Below are 11,983 nucleotides of genomic sequence, written 5' to 3'. Positions count from 1 at the left end.
AAAAAAATCCAAAAAAAAAAAAAAAGAAGAGGAGGAAGCTATAATTATGGTAACGATTAAAAGAATTTCCAAATGAAGTAAATAACTATTTTGTGCACTGCTCCTTTAAACCAGAAGTCAAAAGTTAATTAAGTAGCAGCGTGTTACTGAGTCGGGAGAACACAGCAAGTCCCCGCGCAACGCCGCAGTCGGGAGGGAGACTGGAGTCGCTTCGGATGAATCCAAACCCCAGCACTCCCTTCCCTCCCCGCTGCCCTCCTGCCATTTCTCTGCAGCTGCTCTTTGAAGGCTGGAGAGCTCCTCTGCCTCCATTTCTTTACTTGCCAGAGCCTAGAGTTGCACGGTTTCAAAGGATGAGCGATGGAGAGGCGATTCTCTCCGGGGGTTTCTCGCCCCATGAAGATGCTCAGGAAAACATCACAAAACCGATTTTTATAATGTTGCGAGGGACGGCTGGGGAAAGATGGTGTGGCGAGGCTGTCGTGGAGGAGCAAAAAGGGTTTTAGGGGGGGTTTGCAGACCTGTGCCAGCACAGACCCTTCCTCCCCTTCTGCAGCTGCCTGCTGGGCACCTCAAAAGTGCCTGCTGGCAAGTAGAAGCCCAGGGGTGAGTTGGTGAGAGCAATCCCCAGCTGTAGGCAGCTGGAGGCATTACTCGTCAGGCACTTTATGGATATAAGTTAATAGTGGAGGTGCTGAGGAGCATCCCTGGGTACCCGGCTCCCAGTCAGTGCCCCCAGCCACACGCCGCCAGCGGCTCCGGCAGTGATGCAGAGGGTTTCTGCACCGCTTCCAGGTCAGAAGCGTGATTCATTGGCGACAGGAATCCCAATGACCATAGGTTAATGCACAAAACCATCGCTGCTGCTTCTTAACGCCCCTCCCCGAGACACCCAGGTTGCTGTAAGGAAAGCAGAGGTGGTGTGGGAGTCACAAGCCTCAAGCTCCCCCCCACCCCGACTTGCAGGTCGAGGATGGCGTCCGACCCCCCACTGCCAACGGTCAAGGAACGTGCTAACGGCCGTGCAAAACCAGGGCACGCAGTCCCTGCCCTGAGCGCTTACGCTCGGTGATTGCACCAGGATGTCACAAGCCGAGAGGGTGGGAGCGTCCCCGGGTGCTGCTGGAATAGAGGTTCCCAAATTAGGTGGCCTCATTCCAGCCAGGAAGCTGTGGAGCCATTGCTCTGTGAGTAGGGGACGTGAATTTGGGAGTGGTGCCCTGTAAGGACACGTGTGGCTACATGCAAGGATCAAACCTTGCATATGCCGGGTTTGGAGGAAGCAATGGAATGGTCCAGAGGATGCATGTGTGACATGCCCTCTTCAGGGAGGGATGGCCCAGTGCTCCCTCTCCTCTTCACCGGCCACCCAGACCAACCGCCACCCCCTTCGCTGCTTCCCTAACAACAGGGCTGTTTGCTAGGGCTATGGCAGGCCAGATTACGCCGATTATTTAAGTGCCTAGAAGCATCGTTTGATGTCGCGAGGGCTGGTTTAGGAGCACCCGTGTGGGTCTGTACCTACCAGCAGCCAAAAGCAACCAGTGACATCCACGCATGCTTACGTGCCACCCACAGTTATCACCTGGTGCGAGTCACCGCTGAGCCCAGCCCCGAGGTCCCCTCCCCTCTTACCCTTTGGGACCGCAGTAGGACCCCTCCGCCTTTCGGCGACATCTCTGCCTCCGAGCATCATGGCTGACGAGGGGCCGAGCAGAGGCAGGACCACAAGATCCAGCCCGCTGCCCACGTGAAAACCCACTCGCTGCAGCGCGCTCGTGGGAAACGCGTTCGCTTCCCTGCCTACTCCCTCTGCTTGGCAAGCAGGTATATCCATCACTCGCTCGACACCCTGCCTACAGCAGGATCGGCGCACAGCCCAGAAGCGCTGCCTGCCGTAGGCTGCACATATGCCCCTCGTTGTCACTTGCTCCCACGTGAGAGCCCAGCGGGCACGGCGGGGAGGACCCCATCTCCGTCTCTGTGCTGTCTGATGCCTGGGGTAACATCAGCTCTGCTTTGCTAACTGCATCCCCCCAGAGCCGTCCGCCGCAGGCAAGAAACTTCGTCTTCTGCCCCGAAGGCTGCATGGCTGTGCGTCCCCTACGGGCGATGCTACCTGTGAACGGCGAGTCCCAGCTGAACGGGAACAGGAGAGCAACTGTAGAGAGCAACAACTCTGAGAGCAACCAACTCCCAGTCGTTGGCCTGGGGACAACGTCCAAAGCCAAGTGTTCGGCAAGGGTCGATGGGTTACTCTGTCACCGTGTAAATCCCACCCCCTCCCTTTTTTCTTCCAGTGCAGAGCGTGGTCTTTGGGAAGACAACAGTTAGGCTGGTTAGCTTCGGTGACAGTCTAAGACCCCCATGGAGATGCACTGCAGGTGAGACCTCAGCACCATGTTGCTCTTTGTTGGCCACCCCCCTTTTTGGCCAAAGACACAGAGAGAAGAGAGACCCTCCGGGAGCAAAGAGTTGAAGGGAACGTGGCAAAACAGGCTCAAAGGAGGAACAGAAAGCGCTGGGGCAGCTAAACTGAAGTCTCAAGGGTAGAACAGATTCTGACCGTTGCTCAAGTACAAGAGCACATCAAGACACTTCAATACGCTGGGTTAGGAAACACTGAACGCAGCAACACAGATGCTGAAAGGTGACAGACCAGAAGGTAGGGCCAGACCACTTCCCTGCCCGAAGTGTCTTCAAGCACCTTCAAATTGAGGCCTTGTGAGCAAGCACACTGCAGAGATCATAGAATCATAGAATTATTTAGGTTGGAAAAGACCTTTAAGATCATCGAGTCCAATCACTAACCTGACAATGCCAAGTCTACCACTAAACCATGTCCCTAACCACCACATCTACACTTCTTTTAAATCCTTCCAGGGATGGTGACTCAACCCCTCCCCTGGCCAGCCTGTTCCAAGGCCTGACAACCCTTTCGGTGAAGACATTTTTCCTAATGTCCAATCTAAACCTCCCCTGGTGCAACTTGAGGCCATTTCCTCTCGTCCTATCGCTTGTTACTTGGACTCTATGATGGGCCTGCCATGATCTCTTCCATTTAGACAAACCCATTTTCCCAGCCTGTATCTTGCTGCTGGATGCCCGGATCCCACAGACCCGGGGGGAGCAGTCTCCCTCCCTGCACCCGACCAGCCAACGACCATCTTGGGGGCTGCTGTGGTCCCAGGGCGGGATGGCTCACCTGGCCACCCTGCTTGAAGACCAGGTCTGGGCAGGGTGGGAACTGGCCATGGGTGGGATAAGCACATGTAGCTGGCCCATCAACTAAAAACATCCTGGCCAGCAGACCAGCTCATGGAGAACGGGCACAGCTTGCTCTCTTTTGATTTTGGACATCTGTATCTGCTGTTCAGAGGTGGAGTAGAAGATTACGGTTGGACTTGATGATCTTAAAGGTCTTTTGCAACCTAAATGATTCTATGATTCTAACTTGTCCTCACTCTCAGTCCTGTTTGTTGTTGTATTTGTGCATATTCTGCATGAGAATACTCTGATTTGAGAAAACAAAACACATTATCTTTTTGTACGACGACTCTGTTTTTAAGCTACAGAATTAGCAAGATATTGTAGCAATGGGACCCTAGCAAAGTGGGTGACTCCTAGAGATGTTCTCCAACAGTCATGTGCAACACTAGAGGGCATAAGCAAGACAACAAATGCCCCCGTCTACCACCGCTGAAAAGCTCAAGTGTAATAAAGGCCAACGAGCTTTTCTCAGTCCACCAGCAAAAGAGAAAAAAAGCGAACATGAGAGGTGTCCCCACCTGGCAGGAGTGCCAGGGTGCCAAGTCTCAGTACACAGCACGGCCAACTGCGGAACAAGTTTCTGAAGGCAATTCCCAAGTACAAAGCTAATGCCCCCCCCGGCAAGAACAGTACATTTGTTTGCTTCACTGTTGTAACCTTATTAAGACTTTTGCACTCTTTGTTTTTGAGCAAGCAAAACGGCACGTTTTGCTAACTTTGCATGGGAGGAAACGTGTCGCCTTATGTAAGTCAAATACACGCTGAGGACACACAATCCCCTTCGTGTGTCGTTGCAAATCTACACAGAGGAGAGCATTGTAGTCGCAAGCTGCTCATCAACCCAACACAAATCAGGGTGGTCCTGTGGGTTAAAACATGTAGTTATTCCATTATCAAGCTCAGTTTGGATACTGGGTACGACGACAGGGTCATCTCCGGTGGTAGGCAGTGAGCTGTTGCACACCAGTGTAGGGGAGGAAGAGTCAGGAAACCCACGCTCCATTCATGACAAGTGCTTTCTTGGTGTCGTTTCTTCCACCTCAATTCCCTGATGACCTGGGGAAGAGCTCTACCATCTTGTTCATCTGCTCTCTCACGAGGGAGTCCATAACTAGGGCAAATGTAGGCAAAATCCAGCAAGCCACGTCACGCACACACACGCCGACTGTAGCTGCAGATCTGCCTGTAGGGCAGTAGTTGGGATTGAGCCTCTTCTGACAAAGAGCAACATGACAGAAAGCCCTTCCCAGGATGGCAGGGTCTCCAAAAGCCGGCACTTGCCCCAGAGCCGGCAGCCCCTGGTGGGATCTTCATATAAGAGTCCATGGGACGGTCCTTTTGCAGGGTGCCCTGCTGCCACCAGTATCTCTACATTTCTTGTGGTACAGGGAGTTCGATCACCAGTACATCTTGCTGGTGCCACCTGAGCATGACTCTGAAACGTAAGCATTTCTCGAAGGCTGGCAGGTGCAGGGGGAGAGCCATGAACCTGGACTGGTGTGCATGGAAGGAAGTACGCTGATTTATTCCTTCTCTTCAGCTCTAGGACAAGATAAGACATTTTTCTTTTTCAGGACAAGGAGGTTATACAGGTGAATATTTCTCCTGCATTGCACTGCTCGCTTTCCTCCTCTCTCTCCTCATAGACAAATAACATCAGTTTTCTGGCAGAGACTCCCATGGGAAGGGTGTAGCAGGCCTGAGCACCCAGCATCTTTCCCGTCTGTGCAGAAGCGGAAGGGTGGCTGCAGACTGGCAAACAGCTTTGCTGGTCCAAGGACCTCTCTGTTCACTCACGGGGGAATCCAGGCAGCTCAGTGACACTGCTATACCAAAGAGTTTGCAACATCCCTCCTGTATGAACACAGTCCCAATGCCTGGGGTTTCTGCTCTGCAGGATATTCCATAGCAAAGTCTCTGACTGTATCTACCCGTCACTGACCTGTGATTGCACACCATCACCTCGTCCCCTGGTGCCACCCACACCACACCTCCAGCCACTGGTGCCACTCCAAGCAACCTAGGGCGCACACACCAGGGATACGTTGGGTGCTCACCCAAGGACAGGACTGCGGGGCACCACCAGTCATGCACTCAGATACCACCATTACCAGTTCAGGGACCTCCTCCTCTTTTTGGAAGGACAGACAGGAGACAGACTCCTAGACACACAAGGCTCCAGTAAGACCAAGTGCTACCTACCTTCTCTAGGGCCATCCCCCACCGGGGAACCCAACGTGCCATTGCTTTATGGCACCGCTACAGCCCACACAGAGGTTGGGCAGAGCTCCTGTCCCCCAGGCAGGGTGACAACTGGTGACCCTCACCCTGGCTGAAGTGCTGCCTGTGCTTGGCACTGAGCTGCCTCTTCTGGGCAGGTGCTGGCATAAGGAGGTCCTCGCTCCTCTGCCAGAAAGAGCCTGCAACATCTGGCTCTTAATTCAATGTTTGGGGCAAGTTACTGGTGCTCCTGCAGTAAAACCAAGACCTTCTGCCTCTGTGCAGAGACTTGCCCCTGGGAACCTGCTCTCCCACGGGGAGTTTAAGTGCCCTGGCACTACACCAGAAGTGAGAACATAGGAAAATCTCACTGTACATTGATAAAAGAAGTAATACTGTTATCCCCAGGTTATACACTGGGAGCAGACGACCAAGACACTCGTCCAGCAGATGCATGTCAGAGTCAAGAACCGAATCCTTACCTCTTTAGCTGTGGTTCAACAGGCTCGCTATGGCCAACTGGAGCTGCTACCGTTATCGCTTTTCTTTCTCTTTTGTTGCTCGCAGACCTTACAGTCCTATTCAGACCAGTGTACCTGCACCTCACCTTCTCAGCGCTGGACAAGCATATTTAACAGCAGACCCTCCTTCTCCTCTGCACATATTCCCTTCCAAGCAGGCGGAAAACACGGGGTTAAGCTACACTGTATTTCCATTTGACAACCAAAAACGGCATGCCATCAGATCATGCTCAGGTGGAACCAATTACACAGGGGAAGGGAAGGAGCCAGAGCCCTCATGCAAGAAGCTGTTGGCCTGCAGCTTTGAAAGCCAGCCGCTTTTTTCTGTCCTTTCAGAGTTTCCAGGCCCTGTCTCCACTGCAAAGGCATTGTGCAACCCAGGCGTTTTGCAACCGCCGCCTGACTCGGCCACAGAGCCGGAGCTCTGGGCTTCACCCTGTCCCACCGCGCCTGGAGCAGCTCTGGCCTCCTGCCCACCTGCGCTCCCAAGCCCACGCTGAGGCTACCTTTAGTCCCAGCACACTAAAGCTTGGTTTAAAGTTGCAACTCAAGCTCCGCGGGATGGGCTGAGAAAGCAGAGAGAGGCCATTACGGTGATGCAGTGAATGGGCATGAACTTCCATTGCTTCGGGTGAGTCCATATCCTCAGATTTCTCCAGACCCAAACCCATCACTTACGATGCTGGTCCCGCTCCTGGATCACCATCACTGTGGTAAATCTAGAGTGACTCCTTCAGAGCACTCCAGACTTGCCCAGCAACACCTCCTCAAACCTTGGCTAACACCAGCCAGCACCGTTAAGAGAGAGCTGGAGATGAACCAAGCCTGAACCAAGTCTCAAAGCCTGGGTCTAGGTCGAGTCAAAGACAAGGACAGCACAAAGCAAATCGTCACGTGAACTTCACCTACCCATATTTAAACTCGACGCCGAAATAGTGTTACACCTAATTATGCCACAAAACCAGACAAAAGTACCTCGGGCAAGATCACCACGTTACTCCTCTGGGAAAGACTTTGCCCCATTTTGGCATCAGGAACAGGCAGCGCCTTGGCGGGGACGGGTCGGGGAAGGCTGTGCCCTGCAGGGCGTTGCTGGATTAAGCCCCGGCCCAGATAAACACCTCCAAGTAAGAGGGAGAATTTAAAAATAATAACATTAAAACCTAAACAAACAGTAACTGTTTGAGGGCTTTGCTTTGGAATAAAAGATTAATGGATGTATTGATTGACTCAAGGGGCTGGGACAAAGGCTGACTGCCGTATTTATTTTTTAGCATCTGTCTGTGGACTTACTGTGCTTGTGTCCGAGCAAATATTGCGTTAAGGAAGCTTATGAACTAACACATGAAGCGTGGTTGGGTCATCTCCAGCTCAGCCTGCGGGTTGTCTGAACATGCTGCCCCAAAATACATGAGCAGGAGTTACAACAGCTTAACATTTAGGAGTAGACTGGGCTGAAGATGTGTTCAGATGCCTCTGCAAAGCCGACTCAGCCTTAGAAATACGTGTTGACCCCAATGTGACGCTTGGGGAAAAGACTCCCTGAATATGGACTCTATAAATCTTGCAGCTCAGACCAAGATGGTGTAAGCGAACTGCCCCAGCGCCACGAAAAGCAGCTACTGTGGGATCCCGGGAAGGACCGGACCAGGCAAGGGCTGTGCGGTGGTGCATTTCCCCCCGGCTCTCTCCTGGGCCGCTCTACGATCTCAGGAACTCCCGTTAGGCCTTGGCCTTTGCGTAATGAGTTGGGTGGGCGGTGAAGCATCCCTTGACCGTACCAGGCACTCTTGCATGGCTGAGGTGGGGAGCGGCACTGACCGTCCCAGGAACTCCTGCTGCCTCGCCAAGGCGGGGAACGACAGCGGGGATAATTCATCATCCCCTGACATCCTTATCTGAATCATAGCTCGAGTGGAACAGGACCATTGTTACTAGAATCTTGAGAAATTCTAGTAACCACCGACTCGGACTGTGGCCAGGATGGAAGTTTACGGATGACTAAAGCCAACCATCTTGTGACCCTACGAATATCGGTCCTAAGTGAGGCCCTCTGAGCTCTCCTGGACCACAGTGGGCTGCGACCAGCATCTCCCTCTGAGTGGGATGCCTCTCAGAGCTCGCCAACTCTCGAGTTTGCAATATTTGGAAGACTGTCGCCAAAAGCTGACCTGGGCTGAAACCCTTCACTCCTTGAGGCTCAACCCCTCGCCCGTTGAGAAATGCCGAGACATTTGACGTGAATATTTCACTGAACTCGAGGGGAATTTTTAGCAGGTATACCTTTGTATATTTATATATCTTTGTGTCTCTGTGTGTGAATTGATGGAGGTGCCCAATAGCAAGTATAGTATAAATATTACCATCTCGAATCTATAATTAAGTCACTGTTGTGATTGTAGTAGACTCTACTAACTTACTTTGTAAATGTTAAACTAGTCAATGATTAAGTGTTGCTAAAATCCTGTCATCCACCTTAAAACTGTGAATGAATCTTAAGACTGCTGCTAGACATGTCTAATCCCTTAGACATAAACCGTTGACCAAGTCTGGGACTAGGAGTGGATCCAGCCGCACCTAAGCTCCATCAGGAGTTCAGAAAGCAAGGGGGTCTGCTCTGAACCTCGTGGCTCAACGGGACGGTCTCCCTTACCCTTTTGCATCTTCGGTCTCTGTATAAATCATTCTAGCTCGATTCTAACTCGATTTTCCTTTGTGTCATCCATGTAGTAAGTGATAGAGTGAACCTTGCCATTGAACTTTGTTAAGTCGCATTTTTATAAATTCCTGATGAACCCACTTTTTGCTAATACCCTTGACGGTGATTCTTTAAGCGGCCTTAAACCACTCATTCGCGACAGGCTGCCACGCTGGGACTTACAGCAGGGGATGCTGCGGCAAAGCGAGCGGCGGAGATGGAGGAGGGACGCAGCCTTCCAGCAGAAGACCAGGGGGACGTGCAGGGCTGTACAGCCCCTGCTGACAGACCCACAAATGCTCCTGTTTCTGTGCTGTGCACACCTAATTCTGGAGAATTTAGGAAAAATCTCAGCAGTGCAGCAGCTCGGGCACTGCGGAGTAATTTGGCTGTTGCCTGGGTTTTTCCTTCTGCCAATACTTGGAGACCCCTTTGGGCAAGAGGTGGGTCGCTACTTCTGCTACAAGGTAAGTCTATGTCAAAAAGGCTCAAAGAAACACAAAGGGGTTTTTGAAAAGCATCCTTTCAAGACCTAATGCATCTTGCGGAGCTCCAGCCACTGTCAATGATTAACCTGCTGCACCCATCAGACCTCCCTGCTTCCAGCTCTCGATGCGAGGAACCAGATCCCTTCTGAAGCCAGCTCTTCCCACTGCCTGCCCGGCATGCAAAGCCTCCGAACTGCCAGGCATGCAAAAACCACAAGGAAGAACTCCCCAAAAAATAATCCCTGGAGAGTTTTAACAGACCGACTGCAAATATATTCACGACTCTTCTCACCCTGCCTCCTTGTTAAGCCTTTCCCATGCAGCTTGGTCACCCTGAAACAGCTCTCCTCTGCAGCACAGGGACCCAGCTCTCGGAGAAGCTGAACCTCACACAATCCCACGGCAGCAGGAGCCAGGGCTTCAAAGACAGGGAACGGGATGGGCATGATGTTCGGTGGAGAAGCTGAGACCCTTCTGCTAAATCCCCATACGGCAGAACAGGCAGCTCTGGAGAGGCAGGGACCAGGGTGCTACAGCAATAAACCCAGAGCTGCGTTTCTTGTCATCACTGATTTGAAACACCACCTAAAAAAAGCACTGATTACAGGAGAGGGAAAAACCCAGAAGCCTTAAGTGACCATTTTAAAGCTTTCAGCTATTTAATTGTGGGTTTCCGCACGCTGATAGAGAAGCCAGCGCCCTCGCCGCAAGAAGCCTCTCCTCCCTGAAGCGCTCTCTGCATCCCTTGTTATCTAGGGAGATGCCAAGCATCTTGGAGAGAGACCGCCTGAACGCCCCAAAGCAAAGGAGGACGTCCAACCTTGCAGGTGAGACGGCGGCAGTCACCCAAGGTGACAGCAAGGCAGGCGTGACAGCCCTCCACAGAGGGAGCGGGCGGGCAGAGGAGCTCTTGAACCCCGCTGAGAAGATATTTTGCCCCTCCTCTCTCAAGGATGGCTCGCAGGCATCAACGACTCCCATCAAAGCCTGGCAGGGCCTCCATGGGGGAAGAGCTACCCAACGCTCCTGGAAAACACTGAAGACTGTGCATCTAAACCCCCTGATCACCACTAACTTCACACGACTATGTGCTGCAGATACAAGGGAACATTTTCAGATACGCCCTGAAGATCATGAATCCCAGCCCTGCTTCCAAAAACGATGCCTGCGCTTCGGGGCCCCAATCCCATTTCCTCCCAGTAAGTCCCCAGGTCACTTTTGGACTTGCCTCGAGTCCAGCAGCCCACTTTTGGACACGAAGCATCAGCTCCCTGCTTGCTTTAGGAACTCCTGAAACGTGAACTGCAAATCTACATGGAGCTACGTGAAATAAAAGGGGCTCCCTTCGATAATGCACATTTTTTGCTCGTACAGCTTGGCTGTTTTTCCCTCCTCTCCAGCTGCCAGGTCTTTAAAATCCCATAGGACTAGAGGGGGCGGGGGGGAAAAAAGCCAGGCAGGAAATAAAAAAGCAGGTAGGGGGAAGAAAAAAAAAAAAAGGAGTTTTCTATGGCCCAGATGAACCTAGCCCCTCTGCTAACCACGGCAAAGCAGTATTTTCTAGTGGGACGGGGGGGACCGTGCTGTGAAGAGCGGCTGTGGGTGGCTGTCCCCAGAGCTTCCCGTGGGTACTTACTGGTGCTTGTGCTAGTGCCGATGGTGTTGATGGTTGTGGGGACGGAGGAGGAGGAGTAGAGGGGCAGATGGCCGTTCTCGCACGCCAGGTTTTTGTCCTGCCAGCTGGAAGCGCTGACGCTTATGCCCGAGTCTCGAGAGTTTTGCCATCCGTTGAGTTTGTCGTCGGAGTTTTGTCTTTGGTGATAGTAGTGCGTCTGCCCGTAGTCCACCGAATCTGACCGACCTCTGCTCTGGCTGCCGAAGCCACCCGACGTGCGGTCCTCCAGGTGGTTGAGCCACATGGCCAGGGCGCTCCGGTCCTCTAAGGAGGTGGCAGGGTGTATCAAGGCGTAGGACAGCAGCTGCCTGCTCTCCTCGATGTGTTGGTTGTGTTCGATCGAGTGGGCCAGGATTTTAGGCAAGAGTTTCATGTATTCGACTTTTGCCTCGATGTTTCCGGGCTTCAGTAAAGGCAGGTGGGTTAACAATAGGGAAATCACTTTATCCTTGGATTCCTGTTGCCATTGGTTAATGATTCCTGTTGAAGGAATAGGAAAAAAAAAAACAGAAGAGAATTGAGAAATCGGCAAACAGAGCTAATAAAGAAATAAATAGACCCTGGCAGGGTAAATACGACACACCAAAGGGATGCCTGCAGGCGTGATGCCACTGCGTGAGCATCTCCCAGGCAGGGGGGTCACCGCTTTCCCAAAACCAAGGTCACAGCAAGGTGTGCCGAATTGGACACTGAGAGTTACCGGATGCTCCTGAAAAATCACTAAAAAAGCCAAATTACACCCACCTCTACGGCCACGTAGCTCCACTGCTGTTGTCCTAATGTTAATCAAAGTCACGATTTGGCCCAAATTTTCCGTATTGTTGCAGACGACACAAAATACTACACAAAAGCACTTCGTGGATAAACCTACCCTTTTAAAAGCACTGGCTGGAAAATGGAAAAGGTCAAGATTCAAATGAGGTAACACAGGCCAGAGCCACAGAGGGCAAAGGGAAGAAGCATCCCAGCGGGAGGGCAATAACCAAACCAGGGTGTTGGTCCATCCACCAGCCTGGCGCGGTAAGCTGCCCCAAAGGTATTCAGGGAAGGGCTCAGCTGAAGCAGCCGCAGAGCTGTTGTTCCTCTGTTAGCTCACGGCAGATAGGAGAGG

The 11,983-nt window shown here is 52.2% G+C and overlaps 1 protein-coding gene across 1 annotated transcript in view; it reads right to left on the bottom strand.

Moving 5' to 3' along the window:
* LOC104083544 (protein Smaug homolog 1-like) overlaps positions 1-11,352 on the bottom strand; it is a gene marked incomplete at both ends in the record, with an annotated part of 29,287 nt that extends 17,935 nt beyond the window's left edge. The window contains one exon of the mRNA XM_009587058.1: positions 10,834-11,352. Coding sequence (XP_009585353.1) covers positions 10,834-11,352 — 519 coding nt within the window. The remainder of the gene's footprint in view (positions 1-10,833) is intronic.
* Between the last annotated feature and the right edge of the window lie 631 nt (positions 11,353-11,983).

This window comes from Fulmarus glacialis, unplaced genomic scaffold, assembly GCF_000690835.1.
Source record: "Fulmarus glacialis isolate BGI_N327 unplaced genomic scaffold, ASM69083v1 scaffold24570, whole genome shotgun sequence".
In the NCBI taxonomy this organism is placed as follows: domain Eukaryota; kingdom Metazoa; phylum Chordata; class Aves; order Procellariiformes; family Procellariidae; genus Fulmarus; species Fulmarus glacialis.
This window is presented reverse-complemented; position numbering and strand designations above follow the sequence as displayed.